General features: G+C 35.5%; 1 protein-coding gene, 1 long non-coding RNA gene and 1 pseudogene across 3 annotated transcripts; all 3 read left to right on the top strand.

Annotated features, from left to right (window-relative positions):
- Positions 1 to 1,926: 1,926 nt before the first annotated feature.
- Positions 1,927 to 6,943, top strand: LOC7497015 (G-type lectin S-receptor-like serine/threonine-protein kinase At4g27290). 2 transcript variants are annotated; one of them, XM_024611852.2, is made up of 7 exons: positions 1,928 to 3,750; positions 4,425 to 4,547; positions 4,991 to 5,142; positions 5,401 to 5,611; positions 5,688 to 5,925; positions 6,016 to 6,166; positions 6,292 to 6,943. In XM_024611852.2, exons 1-7 carry the CDS (start codon positions 2,421 to 2,423, stop codon positions 6,586 to 6,588), a joined length of 2,502 nt encoding a protein of 833 aa, XP_024467620.2. In that variant the 5' UTR covers positions 1,928 to 2,420; the 3' UTR covers positions 6,589 to 6,943. The 2 variants fall into 2 exon arrangements, with proteins under 2 accessions (XP_024467621.2, XP_024467620.2); XM_024611853.2 differs by lacking the exon at positions 4,425 to 4,547 and having other exon boundaries at positions 1,927 to 3,750.
- A 973-nt stretch (positions 6,944 to 7,916) lies between these two features.
- Positions 7,917 to 17,411, top strand: LOC7497016 (G-type lectin S-receptor-like serine/threonine-protein kinase At4g27290; annotated as a pseudogene).
- Positions 11,517 to 13,378, top strand: LOC127903991 (uncharacterized). The gene is made up of 2 exons (XR_008056799.1): positions 11,517 to 11,615; positions 12,534 to 13,378. It is a non-coding gene; the product is annotated as an uncharacterized LOC127903991 (long non-coding RNA).
- Positions 17,412 to 22,227: the final 4,816 nt, after the last annotated feature.

Here is a 22,227-nt window from a genome sequence, read left to right as displayed (position 1 = left end):
CAGAAACTAAACAAATATCTTCTCAAACTTATACGATTACTCCAAAACACAAAACAAATTTGCAGAAACTGAACGGAATTACCAAATTGTAAAAGCTGAAGGGAAGATGAAATACCAAAATAATTGCAGAAACTGACGAAATACCAAATTTTGCAGAAGCGGAAGACAAAATCTCACTCCAAAAAATTTTGCGAAGCTGTGTTCGGGATTAAGCTTCGTTCCATAAAACTAGCTCTGATACCATGTTAAAGTAATTGAGATCAACTACAAAAAGGAGGCTACAATTCTGAATAATCTGTTTATTATGAATGCATAGTGTTAACCTAAATACAAATAAAGTATATATAGGTCAAACTGAAAGTACTATTCTACCCTTAATAAATAAGACTACATAAATATTATTTAACACATGCTATCCTCTTCTTCAGCCACTGTTATTCACCATAAATTCCAAAACCCAACAGTTATAATCATCTTAAAGAACCACAAAATTATCTCTGGAAATATCACATCAGAAAGGAAGGACTCAATGGGTGTTTTGGCGCCAATTTGATAACAGTAAGTAATTCAGTTAGGTTAGGTGGGCGTACGAGGGAGGTTTGAGAATTAATGGGCTTTCATGGTCTTACATGATATGCAATGGAAAAGTTAAGTGAAAAGTGATTCCTTCTCTTTTGTTAATGGGCTTTCTTAGGCACTTCAAAATTTCTCAAAAAACCAATATCACAAATAAAAGAAAAATTATATGATTTTCAAGTTATAATTACAACTAAATATGTGACCCTTGATCCGTCATAAGTTAGATAAAAAAAAATTGAGAAAAAAAATTCAATCAACACAATCATGATAAAAAAATCAATATTAAATGAAAAAAACTAGCGTAAAAAAAGAAGAAGTAAAAAGAATGATACCAACTCATGCTATCCTATTAAACTTGTGACTTGATTTATTTGACCAAAAATAATAAATTTAAAAAAACTTTGAAATCTAATTTTTAACTGGTCAAATGTTAAAGGATAAAATTAAAAAAATAATAATTAAAATTATAAAAAAATAAAAAAAATAATTATAAACCAAAAAACGATAGATAACCCATCTAGATTTTGTTAATAGTTACAATTATACTAGAGAGATAGATATAAGAATGAAAGAAAAAACACATGCATGTTGTCCCCTAAAAATAAAAAAAATATCTCTCTTCTCTTTAAAATTATATTTTTAATTTCATTTTTTCTTCTCATATATATATATATATTTTTATTTTGTAAGTATGAGTGATAATAGCTTTATCGCTATATTTTTTTTTTAAATAAGTTTTTTTTTTAATAATCAAATTTCTAAGAAGAAACCAAAAGAAATAAAGCTTATATTGCAAAACTGGATTCAATAACATGCTAATTGCTATGGAAAAAGTGGGAATACTTTGATGTGTTATAATTTTTTGTTTGGGATCAAAATCATATCACGGGCCTAGAGTCCTTTATCACCCATGTAAGTAAAGCCTTTAAGCTAGCAGTCCAAGCTGCTGGGTTTGGTAAGAGTTTCTGTTCCCCCGTCTTTTTGACATCCTCTGTCATTTCAAGAATGTCTTGCCACAGGGTTGAAGCTAAACCTTCCATCAACAAGAAGCTGTTTCAAACTTGTGAGTATTTTCCTGTACTCTTGCCTATATCTTTGCAAGATTCTATGTTGTTTGTTGCTGCCTTTTCAACTTCCTCTAGAAGTTCTGAAAGAACTTTCGTTTTATTTTTTCATTGCTAATGAACATGGTTCTTGGATGCTACAGATGTTCCTATCTTGCCATTATGATTTTTTTGACTTGATCATGCATGTAGTGGTGGTGAAGGAAAAATACCCTGAAAATGAATGAAGCCCAGAAAAGGTTCTTGCTGGTTTTGGCTTTTATTTTGATTGTTTCTAGCATTATTCTTCCTTTTGTCTTCCTCATTTGTATTTCTCTGTGTCTGTCCCTCATCATCATATATTAATTGCCATTTATCTTGGACTTTGTGAGTCATATGATGCCTAGATACAACCTGCATCTCACTCTTGGGTCATGATCAGAATTAGAAGTTGATGAAACCAGACAAGACAAAAGAAAGTATATAGTAGTAATAGTAGTTAAACGTTCTCCTTGGTGTCTGAATATTCCATGATAAAATTGGTTCGAGATTCCCAATTGTCCAATAGTTTTGCTTCCTTCCTCATTCATGGGAATGGGTTAGAGAACCCATAATTGTCGGTGTTGAGTTGAACTTTGTATTTAGTAATCAGGTTTTGAAAGTAGCCAAGTTTAGCAGTCCTCTTAAATAACATCTAGAGTTCATTATTCTGTCTTGAATGAAAATTGATTGAGGGGGCAAGTCTTTTATCGAGTTATCCACTACACTTGGCTTGCACCGACGACCTAAGAAATACAAATGCAAATGATAAACTTTCAGTTGTTGCCACTAGGATCATCCATGGAGGTCTTTCTTTTGCTATTCTTTTGCTTAGCTTTCACTACTTTTAACTTCAAGACCTCAACTGCCACTGACTTCTTAACTGTCAACCAGATTCTCAGAGACAATAGCAGTGAAGCTCTTGTTTCGACAAATGGCACATTTGCTTTTGGCTTCTTTAGTCCCTGGAATTCTACGAACCGTTATCTGGGAATATGGTTCAACAATGTTCCTGATCAAACAGTTGTTTGGGTGGCCAACAGGGACTCCCCTCTCACTGATTTATCTGGGGCAGTCACCATAGTAGAAAACGGAAACATTGTCATTTCTCAGAACTCAATGAAGAACATTGTCTTGTCTTCCAATCCATCCACAACCTCAAACAATCCAATCTTACAGCTCCTGAGCACAGGAAATCTTGTTGTCAAAGATATTGGCAGTGATGATATTTCAAACAACTATATCTGGCAGAGCTTTGATTATCCATGTGATACTTTGATACCAGGCATGAAGCTAGGATGGGACCTAACAACTGGCCAGAATTGGTTCTTGACTTCGTGGAAAAGTCTTCAAGATCCATCTGCAGGACTTTATACCTATAAATTGGATATCAAGGGGCTTCCACAGGTACATCTTCGCAGAGGATCAGATATAGTATATCGAAGCGGGCCATGGGATGGTGTCATGTGGGATGGTCTCAGGTTGGGAGGGGGTCTTCAAATGAAAGGTTTCCAGATATTCAAGTCTATATTCATCTATAACTCAAATTACATATACTTTAGCTTTGACAACAGTGATAATAATATGATATCACGGTTCCTTGTTGACAGTTCTGGCGTGCTTAATTACTTCACATGGAACCAAAAATCCAATGAGTGGTTTCTAATGTTCTCTTTGCAGAAAGATCTTTGTGATGCATATTCAAGATGTGGTCCAAATGGTATTTGTAATGAAAACCAGGTGCCCATTTGCCATTGCCCAACTGGGTTTGTGCCAAAGGTGACAGAGGAATGGTATTCAATGGATTGGTCCAGCGGATGTGTGCCAAGAAAACCACTGAATTGTAGCACAAATGAGGGATTTATGAGGTTTCCAAACTTGAAGTTGCCAGATAATTCATATGCTATGCAGTCTATTACAACTAATCAGGAGAACTGTGCAGATGCTTGTCTGAGGAACTGCTCATGCGTTGCTTATGCCACAACTGAACTTATTGATTGCGTGACGTGGTTTGGGGACTTGTTGGATGTTAGTGAATTCAATGACGGAGGGGATGAACTGTATGTTCGGATGGCTGCTTCTGAACTTGGTATGTTCTTGTTCTTAACACAAAGCAGACTTTGCATAAACTTTGTATTCACTCATGCAAGCTTTAGATACTAAAATCACAACGTAAGATACAACATTCTTTCTTTATGCATGCTTTGGTACTAAAATCACAATGTAAGATATAGCATTCTTTCTTTATGCATGCTTTGGTTACTTTTATTTCGTTTCCTTGCTGGTTCTAGTGGGTGTATGCTCCATAATTTAAAATGGGCAAAGAAAATTTATTAAAAGTTGTTTTTGGGTTCACATAGATCAACTTTGATGATATATTCCCTTTTCTTTTCTGAACACAGGCATTAAACTTACCATCCTGAAATTTTAGTATTTATAGGTCACTTTGCTCTGAGACAGTACAAATTAGTTGTAGTCGGTGTATTTTTAACGTGCCTTCCCTGTTTGGGAAGACAACCTCTCATGTGAACCATGATATGAAAGCTTTTGCTGGGCTCCACAAACTAGGTCCTCTTTGAATGCGAAAGAATGAGAACTACAGGTACACTAGATAGCTGGTCCTCTGTTTATAGCAACAAGACCTTAAACTAAGATTGTACAAGATAGTCTCTGCAATGACTAAGTGGTTTAGTCAGTTAGAAGCACAAATTTATTTCAAAAACAAATAGATGATTCTTATTTCTTACTTGTGGATGCATCTAGAAAGCAGTGCAATGGACAAAGTGACACTGATCATATTCTGGGCCTCAACAATTTTAGCGGTTCTTCTGTTGGTTTTAGTTGCCTTGTACGTTTTATGGAAGAGGAAGTCTGGCAGAAAGATAGGTAAATATTCAACTACTTCTGTGTTAGATAAACATTTTTTTTTCTCATCTTAGTTACATTTTTGTTATCAGATGAATGACTAGTTTAACAGAAACTAGACATAGTAAGAAAATGATTTGTGATGATTAACAGGACTTTAATTGTGTTGCTTCGATGTTCCACCTGCCTTTGGTAATCTAGTTTTTTTTTTTCCTATCCATAATAGATGTTTGATTTGCACTGTTATGTGTGGAATAACTTTTATTTTTTTAACCGTACAAAGAAAAAGAAGTCATGGATAAATCAACCTTCTTAGAGATCAATTTGATTTTGAAGGTGAACTCCTATGATTGTTTAAAGTTCTGTAGTAGAATTTTGATGAAACTAGTTGAAAGCTCTCTCATAGCAAGAAAAGCTAATTTCTCCATCTTTTTCCAATAATCCCTTTGCTTGCTTCATGACAGGCCAATCTGTAGAAGAGGCATGCCATGATGATAAACCTGGCCTTGAAGACCTAGAGCTACCATTATTTGATCGGAGTACTATTGCAGCTGCAACAAATGACTTTGCATTTGCTAATAAGGTTGGAGAAGGTGGTTTCGGCCCTGTTTACAAGGTTATTTTCTGCACTACTTAACCCTGCTTTGGTATGATCAACACCGAGTGGAATGGATCCTTTTGGTGAGACTTGAACCAAAAAACCTGCTTGGTCCCTGCTCGCCTCTTCTCCATTTGAGCTAAAACCTGATGGACCTCGATCATGTCAATTTAATCATAGTAAATGAATGCCTAATTGCGTATTCTAAACAATCTGCTGATAGCTAGCATTGTTTTTATTTTTTATTTTTATATATATATATATATATATATATAGGGCAAGCTCTCTACTGGTCAAGAAATAGCAGTAAAGGTACTCTCCAAAGATTCAGGACAAGGCCTTAAAGAATTCAAGAATGAAGTTATCTTGATTGCTAAGCTTCAGCACCGAAATCTTGTTAGGCTCTTGGGATGTTATATTCACGCAGAAGAACAGATGTTGGTCTACGAGTACATGTCCAAAAGAAGTTTGGACTTATATATTTTTGGCAAGTCTCTTCCATCATTTTTAATTATTTAACGTTGTCCCAAATCAGGCTTTTTAACTAAATGCTTTACCAGCAGACTCACAGGAAGGTGCATCCCTTGATTGGCAGAAACGCTTTAACATAGTAGTAGGCATTGCTAGAGGACTTCTTTATCTTCACAGAGATTCAAGGTTGAGAATCATTCATAGGGATCTAAAAGCTAGCAACATTCTGTTAGACAGTGATTTGAATCCAAAAATATCAGATTTTGGCTTGGCAAGAATGTTTGGAGGTGATCAAACTGAAGCAAAAACGTGCCGGGTTATGGGAACTTAGTATGTCTCTCACTCTATGTATTTATGTATATCTATCTACCTGTACTTGGCACTTCGCTGTTAAAATATTTCTTTGTTGATTAAATGCAGTGGCTATATGTCCCCCGAGTATGCAATAGATGGACAATTTTCAGTCAAATCTGATGTCTTCAGCTTTGGTGTATTGCTCCTAGAAATAGTGAGTGGAAAGAGGAACAGAGAATTCTATCATCCTGATCATGACTTCAACCTTCTAGGACATGTGAGTATTTCCTTACGAAACTAATTGATGTGGCTTGCATATTTATGCGAGTGTTTGTATGTACACATGTTCCTTTGCATGCAAGTGTAAGTTAATTCTCAAAGGAACTTGAAAATTTGGTGTAGGCATGGATATTATGGAATGATGAACGGGCTATTGAGCTGCTAATGGATCCTTTTATGGGGAATCCGATTAACACATCTGAAGTATTGAAATGTATTCAAGTTGGCCTCTTGTGTGTGCAACAGTGCCCTGAAGATAGGCCAACAATGTCGTCTGTTGTTCTGATGTTGGATTGTGAGAATCCTTTGCTGCCTCAGCCTAGAAAACCTGGATATTATACAGATAGGTGTCTTCTATCGAATATGGAAAGCTATTTTTCTGGAAATGACTTGAGTATAACAACATTAATGGGTCGATAGAGAAGTCTTTCTTTCTCTGGATGTTGCCATTGTAAAGAATCTGTTGAGTCTGAGTGACTTTTTCTTTACACCTGAATCTGAAGATTCTGAACGTGAGAGTGTTCCCGGAGGGTAATAGAGTTACTGCAACAAGCCTCTATACCTGTTGAAGAGATGGCTCATCTCGACATCAAAGTTCAGGGCATCCCTGATGACTCGGAAGATTATAAATCCCATTTCGGCAATTTCCTTATCCAAATGTGTAATATTATATCATGTCTGCTATATATTTTGACATTAGTTCTTGATTTGTTGGATATATATTTAAACTGTGCTTCTTAGTTGATGTTATGAAGATTTTATCCCTTTGTTTTAACTGTATTCTTTCTTTTTTACCCTTCTCTAACTACATATTCTCTCTTGGATGGACAATTTATTTTGTATGTCAAATATTGCCTTTATGTGGTTTCCATTTTTATTTCTTCTGTTGCCTATGATGTCTTGGCACATCATCTAGATTTGTAAGAAAGCTGGAAAGATCCTGAGGACTTGGTCCTATGCTTGTGCAATGAACTCTTTGATTTTCAAAGATCATTTTACCATCTTGAGGGTCTTTATAGGGGTCTCTCTGCTTACACAACAAAGGCAAGTTGTGATATAGAATAAGAAATACACGTTTATTTGCCAGAAATGATGTCAAGTACACATCACTCCCGCATTATACACTTTGCTACTTGAAGAAAGACCATTCAAAGTTCAACCTAAAAAAGACTAACAAAAAGAATAGGAAAGCGGTCTTGTTGCCAAAAGCAAGAATATTATCTCAATATTACATGAATCAATAGCCTGTAGAAAAATTAAGGTGTTATTGTTTTTCACAGATTTTCCTGAAACCCATGTTTCTATGCTTGTAACTTTTCAGGTGCCTTCCTTGCAACAATGTTGAATAAGTATTGACAGCAAAGAGCTGCCTCAAGGAATATGTTAAGAGTTTAGGATTATAGTAGAGAGTCTGCGAAGAGGTTAAATAAAACATTAAAAAACAACAGTCGAGCGTTTCAACCATTGTAGTTTAATACGTAAGTAGATGAAAAATCTAGAGATTAACACTCCCTATGAACAAACTGCTGATTTTGAGGTCTACAAGGATAACATGTTCTAGTTTTTGTCATGAGAAGGTCCCTTTCACACATTTCTTTCATCAGGAAAAACAAAGTGTCCCTTTCTAACATTTTCTTGGAAGTGTTTGGTTGTTTGTTAGCTCTTAGCCAGTTTTCTTCATTTAGGTTTCTAGATTACTAGTTTCAATAAACATCATGGTTGAACTATTGTAACTGAGATTATCCATGATGGCCTTCGTTTCCATTTTCCTCTGTTACGCATTTTTATCCCTCTGGAGATCCTCGATCGCCATAGACACTTTATCACCAAACCAGATTCTTAGAGACAATGGTCAAACTCTTGTTTCCATCGGCGAAAGCTTTGAGTTAGGCTTCTTTAGCCCCTGGACTTCCACTCACCGCTTTATCGGAATATGGTTCAAGGATGTTTCTCCACAAACAGTTGTTTGGGTTGCCAACAAAGACAGCCCACTTTCAGATTCTTCTGGTGTCTTCAGAATCACTGCCACAGGAAACGTACTCATATTCAACAACCGATCAGCTGTCCCCATCTGGTCATCAAATTCATCCATGACCTCATATAATCCAGTCTTGCAGCTCCTAGACAGTGGAAACCTTGTGGTAAAAGATAGCAGAAGTGGTACGTATCTGTGGCAGAGCTTTGACCATCCATCTGATACCATAATACCAGGCATGAAGCTGGGATTGAACCTACAAACTAATCAGAACTGGTACATGACTTCATGGAAGAGTCTTCAAGATCCTTCCAGTGGAGATTTCACTTATAGTGTAGACGTCCAAGGACTTGCACAGCTATTTCTTCGTAGAGGATCAGATATAGTATATCGAAGCGGCCCATGGGATGGTATCAGGTTTGGTGGAGGTCCTCCATTGCAAGAGAATCCAGTTTTCAAACCTATTTTTGTCTATAATTCTAGCTTCATTTACTATGCTTTTGAAAACAATGAGAATGCTACAATTTCACGGTTTGTGTTAAATCAATCTGGCTTGATTGAACATTTAACATGGAATCAAAGGCGTGGTGAGTGGGTTGTTATATTTACATTTCCAACTGATCAATGTGATGGATATGAACAATGTGGTCCTAATGGCTTTTGCAATCTAGATAACTCACTTCGCTGCAAATGCCCAGCAGGGTTCATACCAAAAGTACCACAAGACTGGGATAACATGGATTGCTCAAGTGGTTGTGTCAGGAGAACACCATTCAATTGTAGTTATGATGAGGGGTTTAGGAGGTTTTCGAGGGTGAAGTTGCCGTATACTTCTACAACTTTGAATAATATGACAGCCAAGACTCTTTTCGAGTGCGAGGAGGCTTGCTTGAGGAACTGTTCTTGCACAGCCTACGCTAAGACAGCAGTTAGTGGCTGCGTATTTTGGTTCGGAGACTTGATTGATATAAGAGAGTATAGTGAAGGCGGGCAGGACTTATTTGTAAGGATGTCTGCTGCCGATCTTGGTAAGAGTTTATTATGATTCTAACTTTGTTCTAATACTTGTAATCCTATGCAAGAAAAATGATTGTGATTGTAATTGTAATTTTCTTCCACGCATGCGGCGCATGCTAACAGGCACAAACAGTGATAAACAAACAGCAGTGATCATCTCAGTATTAGCAGCATGAAGTGTCCTTCTGTTGGTTGCAGTCATCAGTTATATTATTTGGAAGAGGACTTCTAAGAGAAGGAAAGGTAAGGTTTTAAATTCCAGTTCTCTACTACTTAGTTCCCTCTACTGGTTTTTGACCAAAATATTCAGCTGACAAGGTAGTGGCAGTTCATGTAGTAAATTTTAGGTTGTTGAACTTTTTTTCATGCAGAGTCAGATTATCCTGAGAGTATTCTGGTTTTTTTCTTTTGTTCTTCTTAAACAAGAACTAATTGGTAATCAATGATCAAAGAGATACCAAACTTCCTGTCAAGGATATTATTATTCTTCTGAAGGAAATAAAAGAAAATGGTTCATGTCATTTTCTTGTTCTCCTTTCAAACTTACCTTGCCATGGCTTCCTACTGAAAATGGCATAGCATATTTTATTACAAAATGAGCTTTCTTGACAAGTCATGGCATTTTATATTTATTTTATGCTTGTTATTCTCCATTTTATCATATACCACCAAGAAATTACATCATTATTATTTCCATAAACAGTGTTCAAATGTGTTACTGGGTTCCATTTCAGATTTTTAATAATAAAAATTTTGATAATGTCCTTCGAACTTTCCTGTAATTTAATTACTAGGTTGCATTTGGTTAGTATCTCATGACAAAAAGAATATATACAAAAGGAACTAAAATATGTTTGGTTAGAAATATGTCTGTTTTGTATCTACTGTCTTAAAACATAAAATAATTATATTAGTGAATTTTTGTATTTTCAAAACAAAACAATAAGTAAAAAAGATCATGTCCGCTTTGTATCTATTGTCTTAACCAAACGTTACCTTAGAAGAGAATACCTTTTTCAGCCTAGAAATAGTTTAAATCAATAACCTCTGCCATATAGCTAAGGTTAATTCTAACGCAACAATATTGTTATTGCATGTATTCAAACATGATTTTTTTTTGTTGCCTTTCTCCTATGTAGATCCTTGTGGATTTGATACAGTCTTCTCTGATTTGGCAGATGAATCACAAAAACGTTTTCAAGATGAGAATCCTAAAGCTGATGAGGAAGACGTAGGTCAGCTGCCTTTATATGACTTGGATACTATTGTATCTGCTACTGATAGCTTCTCTTTCCAAAACAAGATTGGAGAAGGCGGTTTTGGTGTTGTTTACAAGGTGGTTTTCCTGTACATCTGCAGAACTGTTTGAAAAGGAAAAAACAAAAGAAGTACTGCTCTTTATGTGTTTCCTTTCTATCCTTGTAGACTTCTTACCTCATTTATCTATTAGTTGATATCAATCCTGATGTGCTACAGGGTGCGCTTCCAACAGGACAAGCAATTGCAGTGAAAAGGCTCTCTAAAGATTCAAGACAAGGGCTCAATGAGTTCAAGAATGAAGTCATCTTTATCTCAAAACTTCAGCACAGGAATCTTGTTCGGCTCTTAGGATGTTGTGTTCACAGAGAAGAGAGGATGTTGGTATACGAATACATGTCCAAGAGAGGCTTGGACTTGTATCTTTACAGTTTAGTGACTCTTAAACATTAAAGCTTTGAATTATCCCAAAAATGTCTTACATTTTTCTAACATGGTACTAATTGAACCAGATCAAACAAGAGGTACTTCACTTGATTGGCAGAAACGATTCAATATTATAGTAGGGATTGCTCGAGGGCTTCTTTATCTGCATCGAGCTTCGAGTTTAAGAATCATTCACAGGGACCTTAAAGCCAGCAACATTCTCCTAGATGATGAAATGAATCCCAAAATATAAGACTTTGGTTTGGCAAGAACATTTGGAGGTGACCAAAATGAAGAAAGTACGAAAAGGGTAGTTGGAACTAAAGAGAATATTACACCAGCAGAGCACATTATCTCAGCAGATCTTATAAAATCTGTCAGTTCCATGCAATCTGCTGATTCCACTACATCAGCTTGGAAGTCTCCTAATCACAAGCAATGACATTCTTCAGTTAGAATGATTAATTGACATTCCCTTTGTAATACATGTAATTGATTGGACTTGCCTTATTGTAATATTTTGAATTAAATGAGTTAGGAAAAGGCTACAAAGCCCTTGGTGGCTTAAGGAGAGAATACAAATAAATAAGAGTATATATAATAGTAATTGAATAATAGTTGATAAATATAAATAGAAAAAAAGAAGAAGAAGAAACCTGCAAAATTTTGAGAGAGAGAGAGTCGGCAGGAGTGAAAGGGAGAAAGAAGAAGAAGAAGAGAAAAAGGGAAATTAGAAGGGAAATAGAAAGGAATTGAAGAAATAAGTTTAAAGGTAAGATTTAGGTTGTTAAATGTATAAATGTATGTTAATTGAACTTTAATTTAGGTTTTGATGAATGTTAGGGTTTTGAAAATTTGTGTTTTGGGTTTAATTGATGAATTAAATTGAATGTTATAAGGTTGATTGTTATGGGTAATTGATTAATGAGTTGATTATGGAAGATTGTGATGATTTTGAGTTATGAATTGTGTAAATGGTGAATGTTGAGTTAGAAATTTGGCAAGAACAGTAGGTAATCTGTGAGAATTCTGGGTTTGAGGTTGAAGATGACAAAATTTCGGTTTGGTCCCTCAATTTTGGAAAATTACAGTTTCGTCCCCAAACTTTGGAAAATTACAGATTGGTCCCTGGAGCATATTCCGAGATTCTGAACAGAATAACATATGAATTATGGGCAGAATTACTGTATAGATATGAAAATTTAACACTTTCAATTTGGTCCTCCAATTTGACAAAAATTACAATTTGACCCTAAAAATTTGGTAAAATTCCAGAATGGTCCCTGAAGTATAATGAGATATTCTGGACAGAAATGAGGATTAATTATGGTCAGAATTTCAGTATAGTAATGGATTTATGACAATTTCAGTTTGGTCCTTCAATTTGACAAAAGTTGCAATTTGACCCTTAAAATATGGTAAATTACAGATTAGTCCCCAGCTGTAATATTAACTTTTGCAGATTGGTTTGATGAATAATTGAGGGTTATTTAGTGAATTATTACCAATTTTATTATTTGTTTTATTATGGATTAGATTTCGGGAAAACCGTTAGATTTTTGGGTTTTTGAGAAAATTGACTAGTTAGTTCAAAAATATATAGGATTACGGAATATACCCTTAGTTAAGTGTATTAAATAAGTTAAATATTCTTTCGATTCGTTCTTGAATATGCCTCCTTTGTATTCAGATAATCCTGATATTCTACCGGCGGGACGTCAGTAGGATTTTCTTCGGTGTCTGCTTTTGACTTCTGTTTGCTTTCTAGTAAGGTGAGTGGATAATTTTTCATATGCATGAGAAATATTATAAATATTTGATTTGTTAATATGAATTGGATCATGCTTCTTGATAATATATATGTTGATTATTATCTTTGTTTTGATAAAGCATGATCAATTGTTGAATCTGAATTCTTGATATGAACCAGTATATATTTTGAATTGAATTCTGAATTGATAGCTCCTCATTTGATTGATGTTATGAGTTGAGCCTTGAGATATGAATATGTTTGTTTGATTATGATTATGAACCTATGGTATGCCAGTCAGAATATCCATGCTAACAGGGTAGTGTTAGTCTTTGTACACATCGTATCTGAACCCTAGTTGGTTGGGGGAGTCACCAACCTGTGTGGACTGATCATCCCACAGTACGGAGCCTCATGCTCATTGCATTTTGATTTTCTGACGAGCTTTACCTTCTGATATTCTTGTTATGGCCAATTTGAGAAACATTTCTAATAGAACCTAAAGCCATACTTGTATATATATTTCTCATTGTTATATTATCTCGTGTGTGTATATTGAACGTTATCTACTCACTGAGTTGTTGAACTCACCATCTCATTATTTATCATTTTCAGGCTTATAGCTTGATAGCAGGTCACTTTTGTTAGACCTTCAGAACCTGCTCTTTTGGTTGTAAATTGTACCTTTTCCCTTTATGTCTAGTTAGTGCTCCAAAACTCTGAATTTATATGAACTCTTGTATTAAGACAATCGAATTATATTATGAAGTTGATTTTGTTGTTAATGCTGCGTTGAACTCTGATTGAGTTAGGATAAGTTTGTGTGTAAGTTTGGGTTTGCATAGGTATGGAACCTTGAAGAGGAATCTTGTCTATGTGCCGGTCATGGGTCCGGGATTCGGGTCGTGACACTTATATTGCTGAGTTTCTGTAAATAGACTTGAGAAAGTCTAACCCATGTACCAATATTTATACAGCATACAACAGAAAAGAACAACACCTTGAGTGTGGCAATTATTCTCAATCTTTCTGCTCTCATCCCTTTCTCTTCCCTTGAGTTTATTTTCTTATAGGAACTCAGTAAGCATAACAAAAAGTGCTCTTCTGCTGAAACCATGCATACTTGTTTCCCACATAACAATATACTTCTGTGTTTTCATGCAATGGCTACATGACTTCAGAATATGCAATAGATGGGCTCTTCTCAGTGAAATCTGATGTCTTTAGCTACGGAGTACTGATATTGGAGACAGTGAGTGCGAAGAAAAACAGAGGATTTTACCATCCTGAGCATGACCTCAATCTTCAAGGACATGTGAGTTAAGAGCTGAAACTACATTTGTTTATGCTTTAAAACTGAGATTGAATCTTTCTCCAACTTCATTGAACTAAAACTCAATTTCAGGCATGGAGATTATGGAATGAAGGAAGGCCAATAGAGCTAATGGATGCTCTGATGGAGACACGAGCAGACACATCAGAATTGTTGAGATGTATCCATGTGGGACTGTTATGCGTGCAGAAACGGCCAGAAGACAGGCCTACGATGCCTTCGGTTGTGTTAATGTTGGACAGCGAGAATCCAACGCTGCCACAACCTAAACAGCCAGGCTTTTACTCGGAAAGGTATTTAACGGAGACAGATTCATCATCGACTGGGACGTTCAGAAACACTTACACTATGATGAAAGATGTCACGATTACAACAGTACAGGGAAGATAACAGGATATAGCTGCTCCCATTGTATGCTTCTTTCTCAAAGCATTTGAATTTCTTTTCTTTTTCTTCTTTTTTTCCCATATTCTTTTTATCTTCTTATCGATTCAAGTAGAACCAGATTCCATTGTTTTACTTTGTGTTCGGATTCCCAAAAAGCACTAGTAAGCTCCAAACTCATGCCATGCTGTGATTACCAGCTAATTGATCAGACCACATCAAGCTTTTGCTGATCCAAATGTTAACTGGCACCAGAACTTGATATTCCCATTCAGACGAAACTAATCGCACCAGGTTTAGTTGAAGGGAAAATAGTCTGTCAGACGAAACTAATCCGATTCTTTCATAAATAATCCAAAAAAAATTTAAAACATAATTAAAATCATTCCATGGAGTATATATAAATAATAAATAAAGAATAAATTAATGGCCTCGAGAAACAAACAAGGCATACCGACTCAAGAAGCAAGAAAAATATAACTAAAAGATCCTGCTATTAAAGACTTGAAAAATATGAATGAAGGGGTGGGTTCATACATGTTAATATACATTTTAAGATAAGTGAATATGGTTACATAAATCAAGTATAGAACAAAATAGGTATATCAAAATTCAAATGTATCATATCAAAATAGGTATATCAAATGTTTCTGTTAGCAGGTGGAGCTTGTTGAGTGTTCATGCTTCTTCAGTTTTGGTCCATATGCCTTGCTTGTTTCGCGAGGCTTTCTTTTTAGTTTTGATTTGATGTCTTAGATGCTTCACTATTACCTTGTTTTAATTATGTTTGGATTTTGAAAATGTAATGAGTATTATGGATTATTGTTTTTGCTTTAATTACTAATGAGAAGTTTTGAACTATCATTTGGTTTCATTAGTTTTGAATAATATAATATTTCTGAAGATTATGAAATGTTGTGTAATTTTAAATAACTTGTTTTCTTTTATATGTTCGTTAAGAGGCTTAGCGAAGGCGAGATGTCCTTTCAACACCGCTCTTGCGTTGCCGGTAATGGACCTAGAATTCAGGTAATGAGAAAGGTGGTATCAGAGCCTAGTTTTGATAAAACCTAATAATTTGTTTTTGTTAAAACCCCTGTGATATATAGAGCTTAAGATATATCTTGTCTTGATGTCATTCCTCTTATAATTCTTCAATATTGTGTTTGGTATGTCGTCCTTAAAACTCCTTTATAGTTATATTGATATATATGAGTTCTTTTAGTAAATATGTCGAGAGCTAGATATGTAGTTAATACCAACCATGTCGGTAATGATTAGGAGGACATTCCTTTTGCTCAGCTTAGGAATGAGAGGAGTAAAAAGAGGGTTAGAACCACTTTGCCCCAGCCAATAGAGATAGAAGTTCAGGATGAGTTTGAATCTGAGGGAGACTATAGTTTGGATGTTGGTCAGAACAAGGAGCAGGAATCCCATGGTAGGATGCCTTATTCTGACAGTGTTTTATATAAGATTGGACGGGCTATGTAGACCTTGGCTAATATTTTAGCTAAGAGAGAGAAAAAGAAGGATAAAAATGCATCTTCTACTTCCTATACTATGCATGGGGTGAATGTGCCCTTATTAGAGTTCCTTAAGCTAGCACTTGCCACCTTTAAGGGAGTTGATAACTATGAGGACCCATAATAGTTTTTGGATGTGGTGTGGCGTAGATGTGAGGCTAGAATGTGAGGTGGTTGTGAACTGGTATAAGTCAAAGAGGAGTGAAATGGCAGCTAGTTCTCCACTAATGGCATGAAAGAAGTTCTAAAATGTTTTTGGAACATTTTTTGCTAAAAAACGTGAGGGATGCCATATCATATAAATTTGAGAAGTTGGTTTAGGGTGACTTGACTGTGACAACATATGAAGTGGAGTTCACACAGCTGTCCAGATTTGCTAGGTATTTTGTATTGATTGAGGAGAGGAAGATCAAGAGGTTTGTTCGGAATCTTGATAGCTACCTATTCAAAGTTATTGGGGCTCATGAGTTTAAAATGTACTAAGCCATAGCGGATCGTGCCTGAGCTATTGAGGCACGCGAGTTAGAGGATCAATTATCAATGGGTTCAGCCAAGAGGCCCAAGATGGCAAATCAATTTTTTTTTCCCAGCAATGGTCTGATACAGGTCCTAACAGCGAACAAGGAGGTCGACAAGGCCAGTTTAGGCAGTCAAGGAATTTCTCACAGAGGTCTACTATCAGGGGAAATAATAGACATAGTATAAATGGAGGTGCTAGAGTCAGAGTCAAGGTATTGTTCAGTTAACACCATAAGGTTTAGATGGGAGGCCTCAATGCCAATCTTATAGATCTAGGCATTATGCCACGGTTCATTATAGGTAGATATGAGCTTGTTTCGGTTGTGGACAAACTGATAACTTATTGAGGGATTGTCCGAACAGGCGGTTGTCCACGCCTGGTGCATTTGTATCGGTTGCATCTCCTACTCAAACTCAATCATTAGCCATTTTGTGTTTCAGGGTAGTTGTGGAGCTGGTGGGCGCAGCCAACATGGTCGTGGAGTAGGCGATAGAGGTTCTGCACTAGAGAGTCAGAGACAGGCACAAGTTTTTACCCTTACTCAGCAGAATGCCCGGACACCGAACACTATTATCTCAGGTACACTCTCAATATGTTCTTTTGAGGTTAGAGTTTTGTTTGACATAGGGGAAACTCATTCTTTCGTGTCGTCATGTTTTGCTTTAAGGTTTACTAAACAACTCATTTTGTTAGAGAGTCCTTTGTGTGTGGCTACCTTTTCAGATGAGGTTATGTTTGGGGAATATGCTTGTGTTGATTGTGAGGTTGAAGTGCAATGTAGAAAGCTATTGGGTGATTTAGTAATTTTAGAAATAATAGGCTTTGATATGATATTAGGTATAGATTGGTTGTCAAGGCACCATGCCTCAGTTGATTGTTGGAATAAGATAGTGGCTTTCAAGCTTGATGAGGAGATGAAGTTTGCTTTCCATATAAATGGGTTATCATCTCCATTAAGTATTCTCTCAGCCATCACGAGAAGGATAGTACAGAAGGGTATGCAAGGTTTTTTGGCTTATGTGCAAGATGTGAGCATGAAAGTCCTAAGGATGGAATAAGTTTCGATGGTTAAGGAATTCATTGATGTTTTTCCTTATGATTACCTGAACTACCTCTTAATAGGGAGATTGAATTCTATATTAATATAGTTTCGGGAACAAAACCAATATCTATAGTAGCTTACAAGATGACACTAACAAAATTAAAAGAGTTGAAAGAGTAGATTCAAGATTTGTTGGATAAAAGGTTTATCTATCCGAGTGTGTCTCTATGGGGAGCACCTGTTTTATTTGTAAAGAATAAGGATGGGTCGATAAGGTTGTGTGTAGACTATAGGTAGTTGAACAAGGTCACTGTTAAAAATAGATATCCACTCCCTCACATCACATCATTATTGCCGACTTTCATCTCTATTTGACCAGTCGGTCTCACAATCAAGCATGCTTATACCATTACGCTCATGAGCAGAATCTTAGCTTGAGCCTACCTTCACACATCTCCGTTACTCTTTAGGAGGCATCCACCCCAAATAAACTACCCACCTCGCAGTGTCCCGCCCCCCCAATGTTTCTCAAAGATTGATTTGCGATCGGGATATCACCATTTGAGGATTAGGAAGGAGGATATTCCTAAAACCACCTTTAGGATTCGTTATGAGTATTACGAGTTCTCAGTGTTGTCTTTTGGGTTAACGAATACACCAGTGACCTTGACCTTTATAGACATGATGGACAAAGTTTTTAAGTTGTTTATTAATAAGTTTGTTATTGTGTTCATTGATGATATCTTGGTGTATTCAAGGAATGAAGAGGAACATAAAGAACATTTGAGATTGGTGCTTCAAAATCTGAGAGATCATCATTAAGTTCTTGAAGAGTGAGTTTTGGTTAGAGAGTGTTGGGTTTCTGGGACCTGTAGTGTCTAGAAATATGATAGAGTTTGATCCACAGAAAGTGGAGGCAGTTAAGTAGTGGCCTAAACCGATTACGGTATCTGAGATTGAGTTTCCTGGGTTTAGTAGGATATTATAGGAGATTCGTGGAGAACTTTTGATGAATTACTACTCCATTGACTAAGGGGACATAAAAAAGTGTCAAGTTTCAATGGTTAGAAGAATGTGAGAAGAGTTTTCTGGAGTTAAAGGAAAGGTTTATTATAGCTCTAATTTTGACAATACCTTCAGGGTCTGGTGGTTTTATTGTGTACTGTGATGCATCCAGGAATGGTTTGGGTTGTGTTTTGATGCAGAATGATAATGTGATTGCTTATGCCTCGAGAAAGTTGAAGAAACAGGAGCAAAATTACCCCACTCATGATTTGAAGATAGTTGCGGTAGTGTTTTCCCTTAAGATTTGGAGACACTATTTGTATGGGGATACATATGAGATATTTTCATATCATAAGAGTCTTTAGTATATCTTTTAGTAGAAGGATCTAAATTTGAAATAGAGAAGGTAGATAGAACTGCCAAGTGATTATGATTGCAAGATTCAGTATCACCCGGACAAGGTGAATGTTATTGCCGATGCCTTTAGCAGAAAATCTATGGGTAGTTTGGCTCATATTTAGGAGATGAGGAGACCCTTGATTAAAGAGTTAAACAGGTTGTTAGATGAAAGTGTCAGTTATGAGATTATGAATCAGGAGCATTTTTGGCTTATTTTCAGGCTAAGTCAAACTTGATAGACTAGATTAAAGTAATTCAAATAAAGGATGATATACTTTGCAAGATTTGAGATGAATTGGAATTAGGGAGAGCTCCAGGTTTTGTTATCCATAAGGATGGTGTGTTGAGATTTGGTTCCAGGTTATGTGTGTTTGAGGTGGATGATTTGAAAAGAGATGTGATGACGAAAGCACACCAAACTGCCTATACTGTACATCCTGGTTCTAACAAGATGTATAGAGACTTGAGAGAGTGATACTGGTGGAATGGCATAAAAAGGGACATTGTTGAGTTTGTATCTCGATGCTTAACCTATTAGAGGGTTAAGGGTGAGCATAAAAAACCACTAGGGCTTTTGTAGCCATTGTTGATTCCTAAATGGAAATGGAAGAGGATCACTATGGACTTTGTGTCGGGTTTTCCTCGGAGTCAAGAAGGTTACAATTCGATTTGGGTGGTAGTTGATTGTTTGACCAAGTTAGCTCATTTCTTGTTAGTAAAGGTGACTTATAGGTTTGCAAAACTGGTAGAAATCTATGTTAATGAGATCATAAGGTTGCACAGTGTGCCGATCTTAATTGTGTTTGACATAGATCCACAATTTACTTCTCAGTTTTGGGTGAAGTTTCAGGAAGCTTTCGTGATGAACGCTCAGTTAAGTATTACTTTTCATCCTCAGACAGAAAGATAGTCTAAGAGAACTATACAAATTCTAGAGGATATGTTAAGAGATTGTGTGATTGACTTAGGTGTCGAATGAAGCAAGTACTTGTTTTTGGTGAAGTTTGCATATAACAATAGTTATCAAGCGAGCATTGATATGGGTCCTTATGAGACTTTGTATGGCCAGAAGTGTAGATCACTTGTATGTTGGTATAAGGTTGGTGAGAGAAGATTAATGGGTCCCAAGTTAATACAGATTACTTTAGATAAGATTAAGGTGATCCGAGATAAGCTTTAAACAGCTCAGAATAGGCAAAAGAATTATGCAGGTAAGAGGAGGCATAATCTAGAATTTTTAATGGGTGACAAAATGTTCCTAAAACTCTCCCTAATTAAAGGAATATTCAAATTTGGGAAGAAATGTTAGTTGAGTTCAAGGTTTATAGGACCCTTTGAGATCTTGGAAAAAGTAGGGGTAGTGGCATATCGGCTTGCCTTGCTGCCTGATCTATCCTCTATACATGTAGTGTTTCATGTTTTGATGTTAAGGAAGCATTTGTCTGATTCATTTCATGTGCTGGAAGTTCAACCGGTTGAGTTGAGGGAAGATATATCATACGAAGTTCAATCGGTGGAAATAATGGATCGAAAAGGTGGAAAACTTTGATCGAAGGAAATCGTATCGGTTAAGGTTGTGTGGAGCAGACACCTGCGTGAAGAAGTGACGTGGGAGCTTAAGGAGGAAATTCTCAACAAGTATCCATACTTGTTTGAACTTGATGGTAAGACTTCGGTTCTTAAAGTTTAAATTCAATGACAAATTTTGTTTAACGGGGGAAGTATTGTAAAACCCAACTTTTGGTTCAAATCCAAGCTCAAGTCAGCTTAAACCCAACCTAAGCTAACCTAAGTATATAAGAAAAAGTTGTAAGAGAATTATTTTTCTCTCTTCTAATTTTTATGGATGTTGTGACCCTCCCCTTATCAAACCAAGTATTTCAGTTTTTAATATTGAGTTTTTGGGTTCAATAAAGGTGGAAGTAGCAAGTGGTTCTCTCTCATATTACTTTTGATTATGATTTGTTTATGGAAGAATTAAAGAAGAGATTAGGGTTTATAAGGATTTGAAGTTTATATTGTTAAGATTCATTCATGATTATTAGGGGTTTAAGGTCAAGTGATGAATTTTGAGTGTGTTGTTAAAAATAAACATTTGTGAGTTGATTTGTTTAAATTGATTTTTATGTGTTAAGAAATTCATTTCAACCTTTTTAGAAAATCTGGACATAATGGTATTGAGGTTGAAGATGATGAAATTTTATTTTGGTCATTGATTTATAAAAATTATAGTTTAGTCCCTAAACTTTGAAAAAATTATAATTTGACCCTTAAATGTATTTTGAGATTCTGATAAGTGTTATTATGAGGTTAAGGATGATGAATCTCGGTCTGATAATTGATTTGGAATATTTTCAGTTTGATCCCTTAATTTTGAGAATTTACATTTTAGTCCATGAAATTTAAAAAAAATTATAGTTTGGTCCTTGGTTTGTTTTGGAAAGAACTGAGGATGGTTTATAGGTGAAATTTTAGTATGATTATGTATTTACAGTTTAGTCCTTCAATTTTGGTAAAATTATGTTTTGGTCCCTGTTTTGGAAAATTATTGTTTTAGTCCCTAAACATAGGAGAGTAAACCTGGTTTTGTTTCATACAGTGGAATCTTTAAATTGTGTTGTGTTTTTAGTATATTTCGTATATTTATTGTAGGTTTTGCTAATGATCCTCAATAGTTTTTTCGGGTCTTTCATCTAATATTCCTTTTATTTCTATATTTTCCGAGTGAGTGAGATAATCTTTAATATGCATGTAATATAAATAAATATGTACATTGATTATATGATGAGTACGACTAGTTAATTTCTTGAATATTTATATATGTTGCTTTATTTTTTTAGTACTCATATATTCTTGAATTTACATTTGTATTCTATTTAACTAAATTTTATTGGATATGATATACATTTCTTTGATGATTTTGCAAATATCTATTATGCCTTCATATAGGACTTGTCAGTAACTCCATGCTAACAGACTATATGCACATAATATTCTGTATACCTAGCTGGTGAGAGAGGCATCAGCCTATGACGATTAATCCTCCCGAAGTGATCACATTTGAGTGTCATCTGATCTCTGATATGTATTTCATTACTTTCTGATTATATACTTAGTATGTATATGTATATCAAGATAAATCAACTTGCTGACTATTAATATCTAAAATGTATATTAAATATTATTTTCTTATTGAGTTGGTTGAACACACCCCTTATTTTTAATATTATTTAAGGTTCTTAGTTTCTGTTAGTAGGTGGAGTTTGTTGAGTGTTCCTGCTTCTTCAGTTTTGATCCGTATGCATTGCTTGTTTCACGATGCTTTCTTTTTAGTTTTGATTCGATATCTTAGATGCCCCACTATTAACTTGTTTTAATTAATTTTAGATTTTGACAATATAATAAGTATTATGAATTATTGTTTTTGC

This window comes from Populus trichocarpa, chromosome 11 (genome assembly GCF_000002775.5).
Source record: "Populus trichocarpa isolate Nisqually-1 chromosome 11, P.trichocarpa_v4.1, whole genome shotgun sequence".
Taxonomy (NCBI): Eukaryota; Viridiplantae; Streptophyta; class Magnoliopsida; order Malpighiales; family Salicaceae; genus Populus; species Populus trichocarpa.
This window is presented reverse-complemented; position numbering and strand designations above follow the sequence as displayed.

Coding starts and splice junctions, on each gene's coding strand:
- LOC7497015 (XM_024611852.2), top strand. CDS start 2,421: ATGCAAATGATAAACTTTCAGTTGTTGCCACTAGGATCATCCATGGAG. Junction 5,143..5,400: donor GTTTCGGCCCTGTTTACAAG/GTTATTTTCTGC, acceptor ATATATATATAG/GGCAAGCTCTCTACTGGTCA. Junction 5,926..6,015: donor TGCCGGGTTATGGGAACTTA/GTATGTCTCTCA, acceptor GATTAAATGCAG/TGGCTATATGTCCCCCGAGT.